Raw genomic sequence first — 24094 nt, forward strand, 5'->3', positions numbered from 1 at the left:
TTTCTAGGGGAGCATATAGTAAGTTGATGGTGCCATACACTCTTTGCGTTGTGTTGGTGATAGTGTGGGTAAGTAATAGCCAAAGGAACAGCTGTGTCCACAGTTGTCGGCAAATAAAGCTGCACATCTGCTCCTTTTAGCAACTGTTCTCCTGAAAATCCACAAGGTTCAACACCACTGCAGGCCCCTCCGCTCATACTCTATTTCAGTTAAACATATTTTAAAGAGAGATCAGGAAGTTTAAGACAAGGTTTAATGTGTAATTGGCAAAACAGACCTAAAATCATTTTAAACATTTAGTGTTCCTTCCAGAGTTTGTTTTCCAGCAGAGAGAGGACAAGAGAGCATTGTCTTTGTTATTTGCAGTATTTGACATTTATTACTCCAGCCAAAATATTCCACTTGAGCCTTGACAGAAAGGGCCAAAAAGCCCTTTTGTGAAATGTTTTGGAGATCTTTGCGACCAATTTGCAGGTTCACCGATCAAATTAAGATTTGGGCCTCTTCTTGTGTCATTTAAGATCTGATACATATCTGACCTGTGTCCATGCAAACACAGTGACAACTGTCAGATCAGAATATGGGCCTGTTCAAACACGGTATTTCACAATTTAGATCTTTCTACCATTTATGTTGTACTTTATCATTACATTTTGTATGACAATGAAATTGTTACCCACCCTGTTATAATGTGAAGCCTCAAAAAGACACCTGAACTTTGATGTCAGTGACATTACAACTACCACTGATGAAGTGATGCATGCACAGTATGTATCTACACTTAAATTTCTTAATTTTTTGTCGAACAATTGAAACTGTATGTGATCAAGCTTAACATCAACCCAATAATGGTAAAATATTCAGTTACTTAATATAATTTTAAGAAAACTTTATTGATCCCAAAGGAAGTTACAGAATATTAAATGTCTGTGAAACAGTATAAGGTCATCTTGAACAATTTAATGCATTTTAATGCTCACATACAGATCTACACATACACAAACACAAGCACAAGCTAACTAGGGATATCACAAGACAAGGTAAGCACAGCAAAAATAACAAACTCACAAATCACCACCAGTACAAGGAGGAGCTTGGGCAAGCCGCTGTCTTCTTCCTGCAGGGTCCTTATATAAGCCACAGCAATCACTCAAGGAAGAGCGAGGCCAGCAGCGAAGTGCACAGACAGTCCTAAATCCCGAACTGGACCAAGAGCACACTACAGCAGTCCAGGAGTGTAACATGCTCCAAGTTGTTGCTCCTCTGTTCTTTCTGAACGTGTATTCTGAGAAAAAGAACATTGATGGCACTGTAATTATAGATAATACACCACAACAGTAACAATGAAAGAGTGGGGATTAAAATCGTGTGGATTAAAATCGTGTGGATTAAAATCGTGTGGATTAAAATGAGCATCTTTTAAACTCACCTGCGAGGGTGACTGAGTAGGCACACGGTCACGGTCGCGGTCGACATGGCTGTGGATGCATTCGTATTAGTGTAACACCTGTCATTTGCTATGTCTTAAAACGAGAATTATTTTGGGAATGTGTTATTAACGTTACTAGAGAACAAAATAAATGAACATTTTATGGTAGTAAGATGCAAAAGAACACAAATATAGGAATGCCAAAATAAAAGAAAAACAGTCTACTTTATATTCAAAATTGACAAACTTACTGAATTCCTCTCCATAGCTGTACGAGATGTGTGAACAAGCGCTTACGAAAAAAATACAAAAGAAAAAGTAGAATAGTAACCAGAATAATTCCCAGAATAACCACAGTGGTCCATGTGGATTCTACATAGAGGAGGAAATAAGAGGAGGAAATAATAAGGGTAGAAAAGGAGAGCGGAGAGGAGAGAGACAAAGAAAAAATTAAAAAATAAGAAAATGCAACAAATCTTTTTGTATATGTAGTGCAGATCGCCGCTTGTAGATGACTAAAGTTTTATTGATTGATGTGAAAGACAAGTAATAATACATCAAAATAGTTTCTTGGCCAAAACCAAAACTCAGGATACACTGGACTGAAAATGGGTAACCAAAATAAATAAATTAAACAAACAAACAAACAAATAAATAATATTAACTAATTAACTATATTCATTAATTTGCTTTTTATGATTTTGCAGAGAGGGGCAGAACACATATTGTGTATTTTGCAGGGTATGAATTGGGCTACACTTATTTTGCTTAAACTCATCATCATGTGATGACATATAAAACCAAAACGTTCCATTTAAACATTTAGCTGATGCTTTTTTAATTCAAATTGACTTACGATTATGACTGAATACAACTTGAGGGTAAAGGGCTTTTAGGTTCCGTAATGAGGAGGAAGGGAAATCTGGTGTAACTTTTGGGCTCCAACAGTGGCAGGGTTTGAACCAGCAACCTTCCAAATAAAAGTCTAGTACTTTAACCACTGGGACATTTCTTTTTACACGTGGAGGTAAGCTATCATTTCTACTGGTTTTGTTCAATTATTGTAGCCACATTGCAATCTGCCATGTCAAGTCATTTTATGGACACATTTTTGGTCAGTAAAATGTACTTACTTTATGGACATATGTCCAGAAAATATTTAAAATGGTATTTTTATGATTTATAAATTAAAAATTGAATATTATGGCATGATTATGTTTAGAACTTTTCAAATAAACCAAATTTTAAGATACCAGTAGTGTTAAAGCTGTAGAGATGAAAAATGTGTGTCCAATTTGTAATGTTCTCAAATTTGCCAGGCTCGTATAACTGTAAACATGACACTTTTACTATGAGGACTTTCCAGTGAAACAGTGAATTTCCAGAGAGGAGAATTTTTATTAAAACGTATCTACAGCTTGTGTTTATGGAAATTTCCCACAATATAAACACTGGCTGGCTATACAGCTGATCATAAGGTGAAGTTCAGGCCCTGCTGAATGTGCAAATGGTACTCACCTCTATTAACATATACATAGAGAGATCCTGTGACACTTCCATACTGGTTTGAAGCTTCACAGACATACAAGCCATTATGGTCAGAAGATAGTGGGATTAGAAGTTTGTCTTTATCATCAACTTGGATGTTCACCCTGTCAGTAAAACAAACAAATTATTGTGTGTATGTATATCAAACCACCATATATAGATCCAGACCTCCAGTTTTCTAATTATATTCACCTGTTCCCTGATTTGTTATTTTGGCGGTATATATTTACCACCTATGACTTTTCCTTTGTAAGCTCTTGTTTTATTCTGTGTTTCTGAGCAGTTTTGGTCTGTTTCCTTTCCTGGGTACTGTCTATAGACATTTTATTGTTTGCTCTCTTGGTCAAGTCTCTTCTGGATTACTGCCTGGTTGTTTGATCTCCTGCATGTTACTCGGTCACTGCCTTTTTGTCTCATTCCTGGCTCTCTGTTTTGAATATGCAGTTTGAGGACTGTCAGACATGACAATCAGCAAGAATGAAGAAAAAACCCTTGCAAAAATTTAAAAAATGGTATATTATTAGCATTTAATGACTAAAGATTTCTTTTGTAGCTCAACCAAACAGTGAGCACAGCTACCTTTTACTAATGTTTCTACATTTGATAATCTGTGACAGGTGTCAATGCTATAGCTGCAGCTACCATTGGTATACAAGAAGCCCTACTAACCTCCTCCAGGTGAAGGTTGTTGGTTTTGGATTGCCATCTGCTTCACAGAGAAATTCTTGATGTTTTGTTGCTTTACCAACGGATAAAATATAAGCAACCTGAGGAGGATCTGAAAAAAGAAAAGCAGAACAAATATTAATAAAAATGTAAAAAGGTAGCTTGAAAACTGCACACATTGAAAAGAAATCTAATTCAAAGAAAGAAAGTCTAATTGTAAATAACCTGGGGGGGGGGGGGGGGGAGACGACACCTCTGTGGGTATTTACTCTCAGCAGATTCTTTTAATTGGCAAACATTTGTCATTTTTAAATTCTGTACCCTACATGAAGGCCCTGGTAGACACATACATATGTAGGAATGATCTTAGTTTGACTTGCATATACTTGCATATATTGCATATATATTGCATATATTTTACCTTCTGACATGGCTGCATGCTGTGTTGCAAATGCCAATATAGTTTTGAAAATCCTGCTGATACTATGAGGCAACATTTTTATGGAAATGTAATTGAATTAGTATAAAAAATTTTTTTTCCCTTTCAAGGGTAGACTTTGCATTATTTCCAATAGAAAACCTGGAGAATATGACTCATACCAAAGCACAACTGTGGGTTTGTGTCAATATAAACCAGTAATGCTACCTAAAGGACCTGGACTGTTTTTAATCTGCCCTTTTAAATGATTTTTTTCTCACTGTATAAATTTATTTTTTAATTTTTTTGCTTAAGCACTTTTCATAGAAAGTGGCATTCAAAGTGCTTCATGCAGACAGGAAAGAAATAAATCTATCACATCAGGAAAGCTAAACAAATAAATTTGCCTAAAATGTTTTGTAAAAAATGTAAAACATCAGACTAACTGTTGATGTGACATGATTTAAAATTGGTCTACATTATTTAGCAAATATATTTACATTTATCAAATTTTGTAAATGCAGTTTTTCTGCAAAACACTCACTTGTATCTGACATACAGAACACAATAAAAATAAGCCATTTGTTAGAGGGTTCAATAGTATACTACAGCCTTCAATGATATGTTCACAATTAGCAAATCACATTATAGTCAGAATCATGGTGTGCAGTTCCAGTGTTAAGAATATGCTCTATGTCTATGACAGCTTTCTTATAATGAGACTATTGTGTAGTCCAGCACCAGTTTTGTATTCAGGGCCATGTGGTTCACCAAATACTGAACCTTCTACTGGTTAAGTTCTTTACTTAAAATGGATTACTATTGTGTAGTCCAGTACCAGTTTTGTATTCAGGACCGTGTGGTTCACCAAACACTGAACCTTCTGCTGGTTAAGTGCTTTACTTACAATGGATTACTATTGTGTAGTCCAGTACCAGTTCTGTATGCAGGGCCATGTGGTTCACCAAACAATGAACCTTCTGCTGGTTAAGTTCTTTGGATGCTACACCAATCAAATGACTTGTAACAGTGTAAGTTCCATCGGTTTGCAGAGACAGGCTGGTCTCTACTCTCACAGAGGTGTTCAGAGCCAAGAGCCATGACACTTCTGCTGCAGGCCTTGTTTTGGCTGCAGTGCAGGTCGCCAAGGTCACGTTACCATCACCAGCAACAGGAATTATCACAGGGCCGACACTGACAACAGGCGGAACTAAAATTGAAATGAAAGAAAAAAAAACGTAGTTGCTGACAAAATATAATAGTAATACAATATACATGTAACCATTCAATTTAAAGTTGAACTTTATGGTCCTTCTATATGCTATAAGGCCTACCAAATAAACTTTAAATGCATACTGGTCTTTTATACTTTCTGCAACATATATTACATTGTTATATTCTATAGCAACACTAAAATACATGAACTGGACAATTAGGTATTCATTCCTATATTCTAACAAACATGAGTCACGATGAGTAACACTACAAATACTGTTTGTAAAAAGCCTGTTATCTGCCTGGCAACTGAAAACTTGCTTGTATTGGGACTACTAGTAATATTCTGTTTATGCAATGCAGCTACTTGCAAGCTAACAATATCCAATAAAGTGACAACAAAAGTGAAAAAACAAGTCTTACCCAACACAGTGAGCTTAATCTCTGTCCCAAATGGCCCACTTGGGAATATGTTAAAGATGCATGTATATATTCCTTCATCCAGTAATGAAACATTCTTCAGAGCAATTGAGCCAACACATTCTTGCATGTTCCCTATAAAATCAATTCTGTCTTTTAGTCCATTTATATGTTCTGTTATGCCATCTGGACTGATGACAAAAAAGTTCCTATTTTCTGGCTTTCCCCGTGTTCTTTTTTGCCATGTAATCTGTGTAAGTTCCTCCACTGTATCAATCAGCTGACAGAACAATGTGGCACTGCCTCCTTCTTGAATGGTCACACTCCTTCCAATGACTCTTACAGCTGTACATAAAAGAAAGAAAAAGAAAGAAAACACTTCTATAAAACATTAGGTACATGCTAAAATGGCATTAGGTAAAGCCAGGTAGAACACACAGTAAGATATCCAAATATGTGCACTTAATTAGTAAATCAAAAAGCAATACTTTACATAATTTAAGCAGTAACACTTCATGATAAGACTTGTGTTCTATTTGCTTAAAAGATTCGAAGCATTGCAGTAGGAGTGAGCGATATGACGTAAAATTCACATCACTGGCATTTTCCATTATACAGATGATATCCTATCACAAAAATACCCCCCAAAATAGATTCATAGTAATAACTTTTATATGCCCTTCAAAAGAAATAAATTGTAATAAACCTTAACTTATAAAATCAAAAGACGAGAGTGAGTAAACTGCGTTACAAAATCTTGATTTGCTGAAATATGTAAGACTTGGAGTTAGGGTTATTTTAGTTATTTTAGTAAACTTGCTGGTTTATTCGCCACGTGACACAGGCTCGCTCCAGGAGTACAGTTGATAGCTCATACATGAGTTGTAAAAACATCCAAAACTCATAACGCGTTACTAAAGAAGTAAATAATGATAAATGAAGAGCTGGGTCCAGCAATGCCCGTTATGTACAGCACAAAACCAAAACTCAGCGTGGCCTACGTGCACACGCCTTTTACGTAAACGTAATTTAAGGGGACAGTACACAAATTACTGACCGTTACAAATGACACACAAAAAGAAACCCTTCAACAAGATTCAGAGAAATGCATGAAACTGTACAACTTGTTTGAGAGCTGAGAGGGAGCTCAATGTTGCTGTGATTGTAAGGGGCTGCTCTAGAAAGAAACCCAGGGCTGAATTTAATTCCCAGCCCAGCCCTGATGAGTTGTAGAACCCTTAAATATATATTTTTAAAGATTTCCAATCTCCTTTTCCCTCCTACACCGTTTCAGGATGAACCGCTATTTTATACAACTCAACTTTCATTGTCCGTAGGGATGACTGTGGTGTGGGTGTTGCTGTAGAAGCCTTTGAAGCGAAGAGAAATAGGGGGACACGCACAAAAAACCCTCAAAAAAATAACATGTTTCCAGCGCTTCATTGACTTCTACGACAGGTCTATGCTACTGATAAAGTCTGTTTGTGACCAATAGAAAATTCTAAACGCGAGAAAACTGCTAAATGTGGCAAGTACTATTAAACCCTTCGAAGCTACTTATAAACGGACTTGGCCCTTGTAGTTTACGTTTTTTTTTGTTTTGTTTTTTTTTACAAACTGGTTTAAGTGGTTCTTTATATCCAAATCGGCAATGATGAAAGCCAAGGAGTACTACACCTATTTGGTCAGGCCTACACCAAAGTTCTTCAAAAACAGTCATTGTTTCTCTTCGTTTAGGAAGCGTTAGTTTGATAACATAGGAACGCCTGGATAATGCGAAACTTGACAAATTGGTCAACACAGGTTACGAAGAGTACCCTTACCTGTAATTCTGCCGTGGCGTAGAGTGGACACAACGATATGAAGCAGAAGATATGTTTGAAAATACATCATTTAAGATGGTGGCTGCTCTGGATAACGCGGACTGGGACATATCCTGATGCAGCTCAACCAAAAGCTCTGGGTGGACGAAACCATCTACGAGGCTCTGAACTCGGGGTGGTGAGAGAGGAAAGGGAGGAAAGTAGAGTCACGGTTCCAGTAGAATGGTTCTAGATGCCTGTGGCAGGAACTATGGACGATCACGGACTACAGGAGCCCACCCTCTGGACTGATGAGCGCGGATGAATCTCTGGCGAATGAGCTAAACACATTCTTCGCTCGCTTCGAGGCTACATCTAGCAACGCTAAGGCTAACAGCACTAATGGTGCTATCGGCGCAGCCAACGGGTCATGCGCAGAGCCCACCATAGGCAAATGCCTCCATCACGGAGAGTGACGTGTGGAAAGTGTTCAAAAGAGTGAATACCCGGAAGGCGGCGGGACCAGACAGCATCTGCGGCAGAGTCCTCGAAGCCTGCGCAGAAAAGCTAGCCCCGGTATTCACCGGCATCTTCAACCTCTCCCTGACACTCGGTATTATCCCATCCAGCTTCAAGCGATCCACCATCGTCCCCGTCCCGAAGAAACCTCTTAAATAAGAGAGAGAGTGTTCCGTATAATACAGTTTAAAGATTATCTTTGCTTATGGTGCTTTTGGGAAACCCAGCCCTGATCTGATAATCATCACATAAGATTTTCTTAACATCTACTTATAAAACATTCACCTAATTTTATAATAACCCCATTACCACTGAATACTATACTGTATGCAAAATACAGACTAACTGTTGATGTAACATGATTTAAGATTGGCCTACATTATTTTTTATAGCAAATTTATTTACATGTATCAAATTTGTCAAATTTTGTAAATGTGCTAGAAGCAGTGTCTACAGATAGATTTTGCGCACATGACACCTTGTGTTCAGTTGAAGTACCCTTTGGTGATTGTAGACAGGTTTTCCAAGTGGACTGAGACGTTTCTTTGTTCTAAGGAAGACTTTCCGCACTGTGGTTAAAATCCTAGCTAGCCAAGGAGACAATGCCGATGGTATGGTGTGCCTCAGGTAATAGATTCAGATCAGGGACCCTGTTTCATTTCCAAGGTAACTCAGAAACTATGCACCTACCTAACTATTGGCTGGAGGTTTCACATCCCTCATCATCCTCAGTCATCTGGCATTGTTGAGAGAATGAATTGTACCTTGAAAGAAAGGTTAACAAAGGCAATGATGGAAACAGGAAAGAAGTGGATAGATCTACTGCCAGCAGTGTTATGTGAGATCAGAATGACGCCCAGTGCCACCACCAAATTGTCACCATTTGAGGTCAATTTTGGTAGACCATTTACCACTCCATGGGTCAGAGGTAACCCAAGTGTTTCTCATTCAGGTGACATGGACGTGATCTTGGCAGACTACACCCAAATGTTGATTGAGAAACTGAACAGCGTGTATGGTAATGTTTCTTGCGCTCTCCCTCTTCCCACAGACAAGCCTACTCTTCCATTTATTCCAGATGATACTTTTGGTCAAATCATTGAACCCTCGGAAAGTTGGCGAAGCTGCGTACGGACCCCCAACAACCGTGATCGCAGTGACCCGAACCGATGTGCTAACATCGGGATCAGCACAGTAGATACACGCCAGCTGACTGAAGAAATCACCAGTAGCTAACGCATCCAACAAGCCAAATGCACCTTAACACATTCACATAGAGTACAAAATTTGTTATATGATTTCATGCTGAAGGCCTGCTCCTCGGCTGCACCACACACCAACGAATTACTCCTTGGCCCTGTACACTTTAGCATTGGTATTATAACTTGATAGGCAGTTAGGATATCTATCAACATCCCTTTGCAGACTCTTTGGTCCTTTCTCTCCTTGTTTTCCTGATAAGTGCATGCAAAACTTTACTATAGGAATAACGGGCGCCATTAGTGTGATAATATTGGCATTATTTTCAGTCTCGAAAGGTACAAAAGGGGGGATAGTGGGCTTTCAGAGTCATCAACAACAATGTAATGGCAATTTAGTTTGTGAGGTCTCCCTGGTAGCGGCAGGAGAGGCGGAGCCTCTGGAATGTCAAGCATTCCATACACCATGGGTACCAGCCTCGGTAGATGATGTTACAGCAGCAGCACTTAATTATATGCTAAATGTATCTAAGGCAGTAGCTGCCATTGGTAATCTCCCCGCATGGGCCTTGGATGGTGGTTCATGGCCGGACCACAGGACAGACTGCGACATTGACATTAGTAAATGGTATTACCTCAATTCAGAAATATGTCCCTACCAGTATTACCTGTGACAGGTACCACCTTGTCTGTGTTCTGCAGGCTTACCTGATGGTCCATTTTTAGGCCACATGCCATGTAAAAACGAGGTATGGGCATTAGGCGTGGGACTGGGCAGATGCACAATAAATAATATAACAGGCACACCGTCTCTTTGCCCTGTGATCCTGGGCACTTGAGCATCTACAGCTATCATGTGGATATGCGGTAGGATGGCATACTCCAGCCTACCCACTTTGATTGTTAATAATACCAGTCATCAATTTCCCTGGAAAGGATGTTGTACCCCAGCATTAACTATCCCATCTCTGGTCATATATACACATTCGCAGTCGACATCAGGCAGTGCTAAAAGGTCTATAATTATTGGCACCCCTAATAGGTATGGTGGGTATGTAATGGCCAACCCATGGACTGACCCTGGAGCAAACATAGGTTAGAGTTTGTTCCTGGTAGGAGGAACTACTGCAGCCCTTAATAAAATTAATGGTTTGGCATGGCAGGTACTTAATTTAGCCAATAGGACTGAAAACGCCCTGGCATTTCCTACTGCATTCAAAACCGCCAGGGTGGTACCAATCCTCAAGAAGGCCACACTTGACAGCTCCAGCGTTACCAACTACAGACCGGTATCACTTCTCGCTTTCCTCTCAGAAGCCCTTGAATGAGCAGTTTATAATCAATTGTCTCTTTTTCTCACCCAGAACCAGCTGCATGATCCCAATCAGTCTGGCTACAAACCAGCACATTCTACAGAAACGGCCCTCATAGCGGTGACTGAAAAACTTCATGCCACTAAAGCTGCCAAACAGTCATCTGTTTTGATTCTTCTAGACCTTTCAGCAGCCTTTGACACAGTAAACCACAACATTCTTCTCTCTGTTCTTTTCAGGCTTGGTGTGACTGGCTCTGCTTGGAGATGGTTTCAGCCCTATCTGGATGGACGGTCCTATCAGGTGACATGGAGAGGATCCACATCCAAACCACGTAGACTCTCTACTGGTGTTCCACAAGGCTCAGTATTGGACCCCCTTCTCTTTGTATACTCATTCTGTTGGTGACGTAATATCTTCTCTTGGTTTCTCCTACCACTGCTATGCCAATGACACTCAATTATTTCTTACTTTTCCACCCTCTGACACGCAGGTCTCCAGACGTATCTCGGCGTGCTTCACTGACATTGCGTCATGGATGACAGCTCACCACTTGAAGCTCAACCCCAGTAAAACTGAGCTTCTGTTCATCCCAGGTACTCTCAACCCTTACCATGACATCACTGTTTCCTTTGAGAACTCCCTGGTATCACCATCCGAAGCTGCCCGTAGCTTGGGCGTAACTTTGGACAACCAGTTGTCGTTCTCAACTCATGTTTCTAATCTAACCCGGTCTTGCAGATTCCTCCTTTGTAAGATACGAAGGATTCAACCCTTTCTTTTGCAGGAAGCTACCCAGGTGCTTGTGCAGTCTCTTGTGATCTCAAAGCTAGACTACTGCAACTCGCTACTTGCTGGTCTTCCTCTAAGAGCCATCAAACCTCTACAACTTGTCCAGAATGCAGCAGCACGATATGAAGCAGAAGATATGTTTGAAAATACATAATTCAATCTTCTGAAGTTCACACGTTAGTCCACTGCTGCGCTCCCTTCATTGGCTCCCTGTAGCTGCACGCATCAGATTTAAAACCTTGATGCTTGCCTACAAAGCCAAAAATGGACCAGCTCCTTCATACATGTGGTCAATGGTCAAAGCCCGATCTGTACCTCGAGTACTTCGAACCTTAAGTACGGCTCGGCTTGAAATACCTTGCTTCAGGTCTCACGGATGACAAGCATTGAGACTATTTTCTGTCCTGGCTGCAAGATGGTGGAATGAACTCCCGTTTGCTGTCTGGACAGCAGAGTCCCTTGCAGTCTTCAAACGCAGACTGAAGACCCATCTATTTGCAAAATATTTAAAGGATAACTGACACTGCTCCCTTATTGACTGACTAATTTAGTACTTATTGTAGGGCACTATTTATGCTTTATAACAAACTCTAGCACTTATTGTTTATAGCACTTATCATTGTTTAAGATAGATCTTATGTATTTTGCACTTCTAGGTATCAGCATTCATCCCTGTATTCTACAGTATTCTAGTTCATTGGTATGTTTAATTCTAACCTACTATACTGTACTTGGATATATTCTATGAGTAAATGACAAAGCACTTTTGTAAGTCGCTCTGGATAAGAGCGTCTGCTAAATGCCATAAATGTAAATGTAAATTTGCTTAAAAGATTCGAAGCATTGCAGTAGGAGTGAACGACATGACGTAAAATTCATATCACTGGTAAAAACATCCAAAGCTCATAACGCGTTACTAAAGAAGTAAATAATTGCTGGGTCCAGCCAACCGTCATGTACAGCACAAAACCAAAACTCTGCGTGGCCTACGTGCACACGCCTTTTACGTAAATGTAATTTAAAGGGACAGTACACAAATTACTGACTTACAAATGGTGCAACAAAAAAATAACCTTCAAGATACAGATAAATTAAACTGCACCACTTGTTTGAGAGCTGAAAGGAAGCTCATTGTTGCTGTGATTGTAAGGGGCTGCTCTAGAAAGAAACCCAGGGCTGAAGTTAATTCCCAGCCCAGCCCTGATGAGGTACCCAATATTTGGCGGAGGCACCGTTGATGGAAAACGTTTGGTTTCTGAGCGATGCTCTTTGTGTTCCTCCAGGTTTCACTGGCGTAAATGGTGGTTGGGATGACAATCGCGGAGTACAGACGCATTTTGATTCCTGTATTGATTGTTGTTGAGGACCAGTTGCGGCGTAGATGCTGGAACACACCCGCCGCCTTTCCGATCCTACATCGAACATTCGCTTCTGAGCCACCGTCATTATTGGATACTATGCTGCCGAGATATGTGAACTCGTTGATGTCCTCCACCATTTGCTGCCCAATAGTTATCTGCACCTTCGTTTGACGATTCACCCGCATGACCTTGGTTTTGTCTGTGTTAATGTGTAGGCCAACCTTTTTCGCTTCGCCCTCAAGGCATGTTGTCATGGATTGTAGAGCCGGTTTTGTATTCGTTAGCAAGGCAATGTCGTCTGCGAAATCGAGATCAGTGAGATGAGATCCATTTGTCCAAGGGATTCCAGTCACTGGGCTCATCATCACCTTTTTCATGACGTAGTCGACTGCGAGCAAAAAGAGAATTGGCGACAGGATACATCCTTGCTTGACTCCGGTTTCGATGTTGAAGAAGTCTGTGTAGTCATCGTGTGTCCTGACGCAGCAGCTAGAGCTGATATATAGGTTCTGGAAGACATTGACAAACCGTTGTGGAATGCCGTAGGCTCGTAAAGTTTTCCACAAGGAGCCCCTGTGGACGCTATCAAAAGCCTTTTTGAAGTGGATAAAGTTGATGAGCAGGGGGCGCTGGAATTCGATGCACTGTTCAATGATATTACGAAGCGTGTAAATCTGCTCACTGCACGATCGGCCTGCTCTGAATCCGGCTTGCTCTTCCCGGAGAATTTCGTCCACTGCATGTTGTATGCGCCGTAATAGAACGCTACAGAAGACTTTCCTAGGAACCGAGAGGAGTGTAATGCCACGCCAATTGTTGCAATCGGCGGTATTGCCTTTCTTGGAGAGTTTCATGATTACTCCTTTCCTCCAGTCACTTGGGACGCTCTGATCTTGCCAGCACTTGTTGAACAGCACTGTGAGGGTGTTTGCAATTGCGTCTCCACCGTGCTTTAGCATTTCCAGTGCTATCTCATCTAGGCCGGGTGCTTTGTTGACTTTGAGTGTTCGAATAACCACCTTAGTTTCCTCGATAGTGATTAGATCAAGATTAACTACCAGGTCTGGAGGTGGCGGTGTGGCGCCAAAGTCATAGGTGTTGGCAGGGGTGGGCTGGTTCAAGGTTTCCTTGAAGTGTTCTACCCAGCACGAGTCTTGTTCTTCTCTGGTGAGCAGAAACACCCCGTCTTTGTTTTTGATGGGTGCACTTGAGTTGCTCCATGCCCCAGTCAACTCTCGTACAATGCGGTACAGCGTCTTATTGTCATTCTTGCTAGCCGCCTCATGTGCTTCGGCTACTTTGCATTCCAACCATGCCTTCTTGTCAGATTTGCAGCTTCGTTTGACTGCCCTATCCAGTTACCGATATCGCTCTGCTGTGGTTTCCTTGTCAGGGTCAGCTTTTGCCTGTTCGCATTGGCATTTTGCGATTTTCCTTTCGTCAATCAGGCTCCAAGTTGGGTCCCGTATCCAACATTCTTTCTGTGTCCCGCGTCGGCGACCCACGGTTTCCTTTACCGTTTCTATGACTGCTTGTTTGAATGCCATCCAGTATTCGTCGAGGTCGCCCGCATCTTGGAGTAGCTCGAGCCGATTTCTCGACTACAGTTGGAATTGTTGGACTCCGGCAGGATCTTTCAGCTTCTCCACAGCGTAAGGACGTTGTCGTTGCTTTTGTTCTCTCTGCTTGAGCCGTAACCGAATTGAGGATCATACGAGATAATGGTCCGATCCAACGTCCGCTCCGCGATAGGCTCTGACGTCCAACAGTGTTGAACGCCATCGCCAGGAGATACAGATAAAGTCAATTTCATTGTATGTGGCTCCATCCGGCGATCGCCAGGTTTTCTTATGGATGTTTTTGTGTCGTAAGTATGTGTTACCAATGCAGAAATTGTTCATATTGCTAAAGGATAGAAGTCATTCACCATTATCGTTGGTTTGTAGCCCCGAACTGTGTGGACCAATGGTGTCTTGTAGCAGTCCATAGAACATATCCTTCCGATCGTCATCGGAGTCTTCGGTTGGAGCGTATACTTGGATGATGGAAGTTTTAGCGTGTCTTGATTGAAATCGCACCGTGATGATGCGATCGTTGACAGGTCTCCATCCAAGCAGTGCACATGATGCCTTTTTACTAAGCACCAATCCGACACCATGAATATGGTGCTCCTCATGTCCTGAATACAGGACTGATTTGCCATCACTTACGATCTTTCCCGATCCAGTCCAATGCATTTCGGAGATGCCCAATATGTCAAGATTGTAGTTCCCACTTTTGCAGAGAGTTCTAACGTTCCAGGTGCCTAATTTGGAAATCATTTTTGCATCGAAGGTTCCGGTCTGCATCGGGCGTTGGACACCCTCGGGGGTTTGCTCCAGCAGCATCATCAAGTTAGAGCCAGGTCCTCTTTGCTGATGGGATCGTTTAGAATATTTGCTTGTTGTTTCCATAGCGGTAGAAGTTTCTACAGGGCCGGGTTGCTGGCCCGGCGCCTAACCCTCCTCCTTTCGCATCCGGCGCTTGGGAACCGGCAATGGATGAGTTGTAGAACCCTTAAATAATAATTGTTTTTTTTTTTTTAAGATTTCCAATCTCCTTTTCCCTCCTACACCGTTTAAGGATGAACTGCTATTTTATACAACTCAACTTTCATTGTCCGTAGGGATGGACATGGTGTTACTGTAGAAGCCTTTGAAGCGAAGAGAAATAAGGGGACACACACAAAAAACCCTCAACAAAATAAGCACGTCATTGACAGGTCTAGACTACTGATTAAGTCTGTTCATGACCAAGAGAAAATTCTAAACAAGATGTGATGGAAAATGATACGAAACTATGTATTATGTGATTCATATAAAATCACACTGATCCTTTTGTTCGTAAATTAATAATGCTGTTTGCACATTTGTATCCGCCTGTTGCTGATTAAGTTGAACATGTATCAGGAACTGTTAACATCAAGGTCAACTTGACACACAACCCACACTGTTTGGAGTCAGTTTGGGTTGGTTTGTGGGAAAAACCAAGCCGAGAGCCGATTGGCTTATAGCCACAGCAACAAAGGAAAGAAGAGCTGCTTAAGAAAAGATGATTGGTTAAAGACAGCACAGGAGTAGTATAACTAGCCATGGTTTTGTATACTCGGGGCTCCCTACCTGAGGCGAGCCAAACATTTATTTTATTCTTTTTCTTATTAAATTACTCTCTTAATCACGTCTGACTTGCTGTTTATTCAAAATTCCACAACACAAGAGAAAACTGTTAAATGTGCCAAGTACTATTAAACCCTTCGAAGCAACTTATGTACGGACTTGGCACTCGTAGTTTACGTTTCCTTTTTTTTACAAACTGGTTTAAGTGGTTCTTTATGTCCAAATCGGCATTGATGATAGCCAAGGAGTACTACACTTATTTGACAGTCAAATCAGAAAGAGACAGGTTGAATCAGATGTGTATGAGCAAAGCATTCTCTTAACTTGTAGTGCTGAGGCCACAAGAACTGGAAAACTCTGACCAAGAACATTTCCTGTCCATTTCTATTGTGCGTGAAAATGAAAGAAGATCTGATCCAAAGCCATGTCTAAACATTATTAACAGATACTACCTGTTTTGTCAGAGCACAGAGAACTCCTTCTGTTGATCAAAGCAATACCTTATTGAGAGTCTTTTAACTATGCCAACTGATCACAGTGAATGAATGTTTGAATAAATAAACATTTTACCAATTAGATATACATGTAGTTAACCCTTATGGTGTTCGTTTGTCTTAATAAAGCAGTTAATTTGCTAATATCGTAGAGAGTGATGGTTCAGATATACACTATGCAGTGTACTTGCTGAAAGACATATTATTTATACTTCTAGTTTACATTCTACTCCAAATAAACAATACAATATGATATTCTCAGAAATGTGGGAAAACATATTTCTTGTCTAAAATGTATGAGGAAAATAAGAAGTAACAGTGAGTTCTGACTGCATTATATTGTTTTTAAGCTAGTGGCACCTCATATAGAGAGAATGAGTCAAAAGGCAGGAGCACCATGTGAGTGGGTTCATGCTGGTTTTGTAAGAAACTAACACAGGCAGTTCGTGTCTGTTGAAAGTGGCGTTGGTTAATTACACAGAGACAAGGGAAAACACTTTAATTTTGGGAAATTTTAACAATGTTATAACAGTGGCATAACAGTTCACCTTTTTATTTGTGTTTTCTGAAATGCTAGTTGTAATGAATTAGCCTCATCCATATATTTAATTAGCCTCATGCATATACTCATAAGTACAAATATGTGGACAAATTTGTCAAAATTGACTTATATATATATATATATATATATATATATATATATATATATATATATATATATATATTGGTTTTACATGAAAGCTATCGCTATCTAAAAATTAATGAAAAAAGTAATATATGCAAACAAATAGTAAAGATTTAAATAGACCATAGCAATAAGCACAGTGAACAGCAGTAGTGAGAGTTCAGAATAAGCACAATGAACAACACTAGACATCAGTTACAGCTAATACAGCTAATCAGGAAAATCTCTGAAAGTAAAGTGTGCAAGTAAGCCATAGTTACAAACTGTTACTGATGGCATAAAGGAATTCACTGATTTAATCTATGTATATCCTTGTGCATCTTAAAAAGTAATTTCCTGTGGTGTGCCACAGTCGCAAGAGAGTTTCAGTGTTCTCGCTGTGTTTATGGATGCATGTGTTTAGTACACAGACACTACAACTACTTGATAAGGATGAGAGACAAATTCACTTTTACAGTTTAACCAACTGCCCTCCTCTGTTGAAAAGGTCAGGGGTTCTGAAATTAATTGTACTTAGGTGGATTAAATAGTCCTAATTTCCATATCTTCAAGTGGTAAATATCTTACATACAGAGATAATATAACAAAAGATGAATTGATTAATAAAACATTCTTAACAGGACTTTCAACTGTGCTTAATAGTGTCAAGTGCTTCTCCACTTACAACAACCATTCTGACCAAAATAGTTGGTTTGTGTATAACTGTAATTTAAAATGATAACAGCTGTCGCAGGACAAAGAGGCAGAGGCCGTGGTCGAGGACGAGGCCGTGGAAGAGGAAGAGAGAGGGAGCTACAAGCAGGATGATGGCGTAAGAGATGACCGATGCTGCACGTGTGGAAAGAAAGGACACTTCACAAGAGACTGTAAAACACGGAAGGAGAGGGGCTATGCAGAGGAAGCAGACTGACGGGCAGAGTCGGGGACGGGTCAGCCGCAGCTACAGATAAGAGCACACACACATATACACACACATCATGCACACCGCACCCTCCCAGCACACACGCACCACACCCTCTCTCCCTCATGTCTGCAGTATACTGCACCTCCTTACTCTTGCTTGCCACAACTGCCCCTAACAGTGCAGGGTATACTATGTCATTCCTGGTGGACTCAGGCACTGCAAAATCTGTATTTCAGGTTAGGGAATTAGATCAAGTTCAAGTTTGGTTTATTATGTCCTGTTATCTGGGAAAACATTGACTACAGTAGGGGCCACTGGACATATTGCCCTAGAGCATTACTCACACCCTCTCCCTTGCTAAAGTGAAGGGGGTCAGAATTTCACCCATGCATTCTTAATGTGCAGATGTCAGATATTCTCAAACAAAGCGAACAAAAAGGGGTAGACGTAATGAAATTGGAAAACCTGCACTGTACCGCATGTGTGTCCGTAGGGCCTGATCATGAGTATGAAAAGAAGTAGTTCAGCAAGGAGTTCCCAGGAGAGGTCATTTGCCTCGATTGTGTGTATTGGGGAAAGGGGAAGTGTGTAGCCTCAGGGATGCTAGCTGAAGGACCGCCTACTCACAAAAAGGAGCGTTTTGCCATGGCACTCTCACATCCTCATGTGTCAATCACAAAACCCAGAGGCCTCGAATGGGCAAATTTGGGGCCTTGGGTTAGAGTAGAACAAGAAGGTGCATGAAAAATTATGAGCAGGGAGAAGCTGCACGTGAACAAGAAGACAAAAGGTGCAATTTACCCTCAAGGTTACAAGACATGTAGAGGTGGTAGAAGAGCATGAGGGATGGCAGGAACAGGCTTTCCTCCTCTTGAGTCCCACCTCCTAAAAAAGGATCCCAATGTGTTGTGGGCATGAGGGAAGAATGATGTAGGTTGATTAAAGGGGTAGCACCAGTAAAAATCACACCCAAGTCAGATTACAGGCCCAAGCAATGTCAGTATGCCCTGAATCCAGAAGCCATAGAAGGCATTAAATTAGTGTTCAAAGACCTCTTGGACGTAGGAGTGATAATGCCATGCCCGGATTTGCCAGTGCGAACACCAATTTTCTGTTAAAAAACCAGGTCGTAACGAATGGAGGTTTGTACAGGACCTCCAAACAGTCAATGCAGCAGTTAGACAAAGAGCTCCAAACATCCCAAACCCGCACACAATCCTCTCATCTATACCAGACGATAGTAAATGGTTCACTGTCGTGGACCTAGCTAACGCCTTTTTCAGTGTTCCAGTGCATGAGGATAGCCAGTATTGGTTTGCCTTTCAATTCGAGGGAAAACCTTATACGTTCACACGCTTGTGTCAGGGGTATTGTGAATCTCCCACTATAATGACGCTCTCAGAGACAGCCTAGCACCACTCCAGTTATCGGAAGGCAGTATGCAATTGCAGTATGTTGACGATTTACTTCCGGCTGCACCCACTCAAGAACAGTGTGAAACAGATTCCTTGCGCCTCCTCATGCACTTGGCCGAAACTGGCCACCGAGTCAGTTAGGTCGAAGCTACAATTTGTACAGCCAGTAGTAAAATTCTTGGGTCATATGATTTCTGGAGAGAGGAAGGCATTGGCCATTCATCAGCCATCGCTCGCATTCTAAGGCCTACCACCAATTGCCAGCTACTTTCATTCCTAGGAACATGCTCATACTGCCACACCTTCGTTCCTAATTATGCACATTGAGAGCTATAGTCTCAACAGGGGGATCTCAAACCAAGGTGGAGTGGACCCCAGAGGCAGAGGAAGCATTTGTGGGGTTAAAACAGGCCCCTCAAACCACAACCACCTTAGGTATACCAAATTCAGACAAGCCATTCACCCAGACAGTTGATGAATGAAATGTGTATATGACATCAGTTCTCCTGCAGAGGCATGGAGACAGAAATAGGCCAGTTGCTTACTATTCCTGCAAACTAGATCCGGTGCCCGCAGGCCTGCTACCATGCCTCAGGGCAGTAGCGGTGGCTGAAACGGCCTTGGCCGCGTCACGAGACATCATGGGGTATAGCCAGTGTTAACAACTAGAGAGAGAATAGTAATAGTAGAGATCAGAAGATCAGAGAGCCCTGAGATGCTTTTTGTACCTTGGCCATTTTTTGTGTTGCTGAAACCACCACATGTTGCATCACCTGCTTTTTAAAAATGAGTCATACTGAGCAGTAGCCATCTTTCATGTTCACCTCATAACCCAGACTGACACCATCCTACATTGTGACCTATGGTAAATTAGGTTTAAATTGAGAATGTATGGGATGTTTTTTATTCACCAAGGAACAACTACAGCAGAGAGGAAAGAGACAAAGTAAAAACAATTGAAAAAATAAGAAAATGCAACAAATCTTTTTTGTATGTGTAGTGTAGATCGCTACTTGTAGACGACTAAAGTTTTATTGATTGATCTTAAAGACAAATCATAATGCATCAAAGTAGTTTCTTGGCCGAAACCAAAACTCAGGATACACTGGGCTGAAAATAGGTAACCAAAATTTTTTTTTAATTAGTTTATATTAACTTTATTTGCTTTTTATGATTTTGCAGAGAGGGGCAGAATTTTAATTATTTGTATGGTAAACACACATTGAGTATTTTGCTGGGTATGAATTGGGCTGCACTCATTTTACTTAAACTCATCATCATGTGATGACATATAGAACCAAAACATTCCATTTAAACATTTAGCTGATGCTTTTTTATCCAAATTGATTTACAATTATGACTGAATACAACTTGAGGGTTAAGGGCTTTGCTCAGGGGCCCAACAGGGGCAACGATGAACCAGCAACTTTCCGAAAAAAGTCAAGTACTTTAACCACTGGGACAGTTTTTAGATGGGGAGGTAAGCTAAAATCACTTTTACTGGTTTTCCTCAATGATTTTAGTCACATTTCAACCTGCCATGCCAAGTCATTTTATGGACACATGTTTTGTTGGTAAAATGTACTTACTTTATGGACATATGTCCAGAAAATATTTAAAATGGTATTTTTATGATTAGAAATTAAAATAGAATATTATGGCACAATTTTATGTTTAGAACTTTTCAAATAAACCACATTTTAAGATACCAGTAGTGTTAAAGCTGTAGAGATGAAAAAACATTTGTCCAATTTGTAATGTTCTCAAATTTGCCAGGGTTGTATAACTGTAAACATGACACTTTTATTATGAAGATTTAAAAGTGAATTTCCAGAGAGAAGAATTCTTATCAAAATGTATCTACAGCTTGTGTTTATGGAAATTTCCCCCAATATAAACACTGGCTGGCTATAGAGCTGATCATAAGGTGAAGTTCAGGCCCTGCTGAAAGCGCAACTGGTACTTATGTTCAGAAGCCCACGCTCCGGACTGATGAGCGCGGATGAGTCTCTGGCGAACGAGCTAAACACATTCTTCGCTCGCTTCGAGGCTACATCTAGTAGCATTAATGCTAACAGCGCTAATGGTGCTATCAGCGCAGCCAATGGCTCATGCGCAGAGCCCACCATAGGCAAATGCCCTCATCATCACGGAGAGTGACGTGTGGAAAGTGTTCAAAAGAGTGAATACCAGGAAGGCAGCGGGACCAGACAGCATCTGCGGTAGAGTCCTCAAAGCCTGCGCAGACCAGCTAGCCCCGGTATGCACCGACATCTTCAACCTCTCCCTGACGCTCTGTATCGTCCCATCCGGCTTCAAGTGATCCACCATCGTCCCCGTCCCGAAGAAACCTCTTAAATAAGAGAGAGAGTGTTCTGTATAATACCAGACTATGGATTTATCATGCCAGATGTTCCAAAATTATGGGACATCAAATCAAAACAAGAACTCAATTCTGATGATCAAGACCTGTCCTACCGGATAGCTGGATAAATAACTGCACTAATGCATCAAATTAAACATAACATCAAACACAAGCTCTTGAACAATTGTTTTTTTTTTTCTCAATAGTAATGCGTAATTTTAGATTCACATATTTATCTATGTATATGGGGTCTCCTTTTAACTTGCTAATCATACTGAGTGATATTTCATTTAGTGGTAGTGAGAAAAAGTGACACACGTTGCACTCACACATGAAAGACTAGCATTGGCTGCACATACAGTTAATCAGAACAAATCATATGAACATGAATGAAATACCTCCATAAGCTGGGAGAAACATGACGATGCAGCAACCCAGATGCAATATCCTACTGTGAAAACCAACATGCCAGTATTTTTCCCCATTTGATTAAATAAGTGTCTGACACACATTCAGCACTGTGTGAACGAGGAGATCTTGTTGAAGTGTGCAGATACAAAGAGGATGAGAGGAAGTGGGTTTACGAAAGCAGAACATCTCTGAAAGCAGACCACAATGTCTCAGTGTAAGAGAACATTAAGGTTCTTTAAACTTCCAAGACTTGCTGTTGTATCCTGCAACTGCATATCAGTCAAATTATTTTTAATGTGGTTAGTGAATAATTTGCAGTAATAGCTGAATAATACTCCTTATAGTGAATAACTAAATAACAACCCATTTCTTTCTTAGAAAAAAACTGTTTTGCTTTGGGAGAGCATGAACATGTCAGTCATCAGGTGTTGGCTGTTTGACTGATACAGATGAGACTCAGATTTATCAGCACTACACAGTTTAAAAGCACTGCATATTTAAATAACCCTGTGAGGATGCATGTAATGACAGTGAAATGAGAAAGAGACAGGTTGAATCAGATGTGTATGAGCAAAGCATTCTCTTAACTTGTAGTGCTGAGGCCACAAGAACTGGAAAACTCTGACCAAGAACATTTCCTGTCCATTTCTATTGTGCGTGAAAATGAAAGAAGATCTGATCCAAAGCCATGTCTAAACATTATTAACAGATACTACCTGTTTTGTCAGAGCACAGAGAACTCCTTCTGTTGATGAAAGCAATACCTTATTGAGAGTCTATTAACTATGACAGCTGAGCACAGTAAATGAATGTTTGAATAAATAAACATTTTACCAATTAGATATACATGTAGTTAACCCTTGTGGTGTCAGTTTGTTTTAATAAAGCAGTTAATTTGCTAATATCTTAGAAAGTGATGGTTCAGATATACACTATGCAGTGTACTTGCTGAAAGACAAATTATTTATACTTCTAGTTTACATTCTACTCCAAATAAACAATACAATACGATATTCTCTTAAATGGGGATAAACATATTTCTTGTCTAAAGTGTATGAGGAGAACAAGTAACAAGTAACAGTGAGTTCTGACTGCATTATATTGTTTTTAAGCTAGTGGCACCTCACATAGAGAGAATGAGTCAAAAGGCAGGAGCACCATGTGAGTGGGTTTATGTTGGTTTTGCAAGAAACTAGGACAGGAAGTTTGTGTCTGTTGAAAGTGGCGTTGCTTAATTACACAGAGACAAGGGAAAACACTTTAATTTTCAGAAAAATTTTAACAATGTTATAACAGTGGCATAACAGTTCACCTTTTTATTTGTGTTTTCTGAAATGCTAGTTGTAATGAATTAGCCTCATCCATGAGATGCATATACTCATAAGTACAAATATGTGGACAAATTTGTCAAAAATGACTTCTATATATATATTTGTTTTTACATGGAAGCTATTGCTATCTAAAAATTTATGAAAATACATGAAATATATGGAACAACAAGCAAAAAGTAATATATGCAAACAAATTGTAAATATTTAAATAGACCATAGCAAAAGCCACGTGAACAGCAGTAGTGAGATTTTACAATAAGCACAATGAACAACACTAGACATCAGTTAAATACAGTTGAATACAGCTAATCAGGAAAATCTCTGAAAGTAAAGTGTGCAAGTAAGCCATAGTTACAAACTGTTACATGATGGCATAAAGGAATTCACTGATTTAATCTATGTATAACATTGTGCATCTTAAAAAGTAATTTCCTGTGGTGCGCCATAGTCGCAAGAGAGTTTCTGTGTTCTCGCTGTGTTTCTGGATGCATGTGTTTAGTACACAGACACTACAACTACTTGATAAGGATGAGAGACAAATTCACTTTTACAGTTTAACCAACTGCTCTCTTCTGTTGAAAAGGTCAAGGGTTCTAAAATTAATTGTTCTTAGGTGGCTTAAATAGTGCTAATTTACATATCTTCAAGTGGT

The 24094-nt window shown here is 40.3% G+C and overlaps 1 protein-coding gene across 7 annotated transcripts; it reads right to left on the minus strand.

The window, feature by feature from the left end:
- Positions 1–874: 874 nt before the first annotated feature.
- Positions 875–22230, minus strand: LOC113569033 (poliovirus receptor homolog). Of its 7 annotated transcripts, XM_081713473.1 has the most exons (9): positions 22099–22230; positions 21526–21688; positions 5700–6041; positions 4969–5271; positions 3647–3755; positions 2948–3081; positions 1681–1801; positions 1430–1478; positions 875–1285 (listed from the first exon to the last, which is right to left on the minus strand). In XM_081713473.1, the coding sequence occupies exons 3-9, from the start codon at positions 5824–5826 to the stop codon at positions 1220–1222; spliced, it is 909 nt and encodes a 302-aa protein (XP_081569599.1). In that variant the 5' UTR covers positions 5827–6041; positions 21526–21688; positions 22099–22230; the 3' UTR covers positions 875–1219. The 7 variants fall into 7 exon arrangements, 5 of the variants coding, with proteins under 5 accessions (XP_081569599.1, XP_035379789.2, XP_081569600.1 ...); XM_035523896.2 differs by lacking the exons at positions 21526–21688; positions 22099–22230 and adding an exon at positions 7520–8006; XM_081713474.1 differs by lacking the exons at positions 21526–21688; positions 22099–22230 and adding an exon at positions 6517–6699.
- Positions 22231–24094: the final 1864 nt, after the last annotated feature.

Source organism: Electrophorus electricus, chromosome 4, assembly GCF_041902795.1.
Source record: "Electrophorus electricus isolate QZ-2024a chromosome 4, ASM4190279v1, whole genome shotgun sequence".
NCBI lineage: Eukaryota > Metazoa > Chordata > Actinopteri > Gymnotiformes > Gymnotidae > Electrophorus > Electrophorus electricus.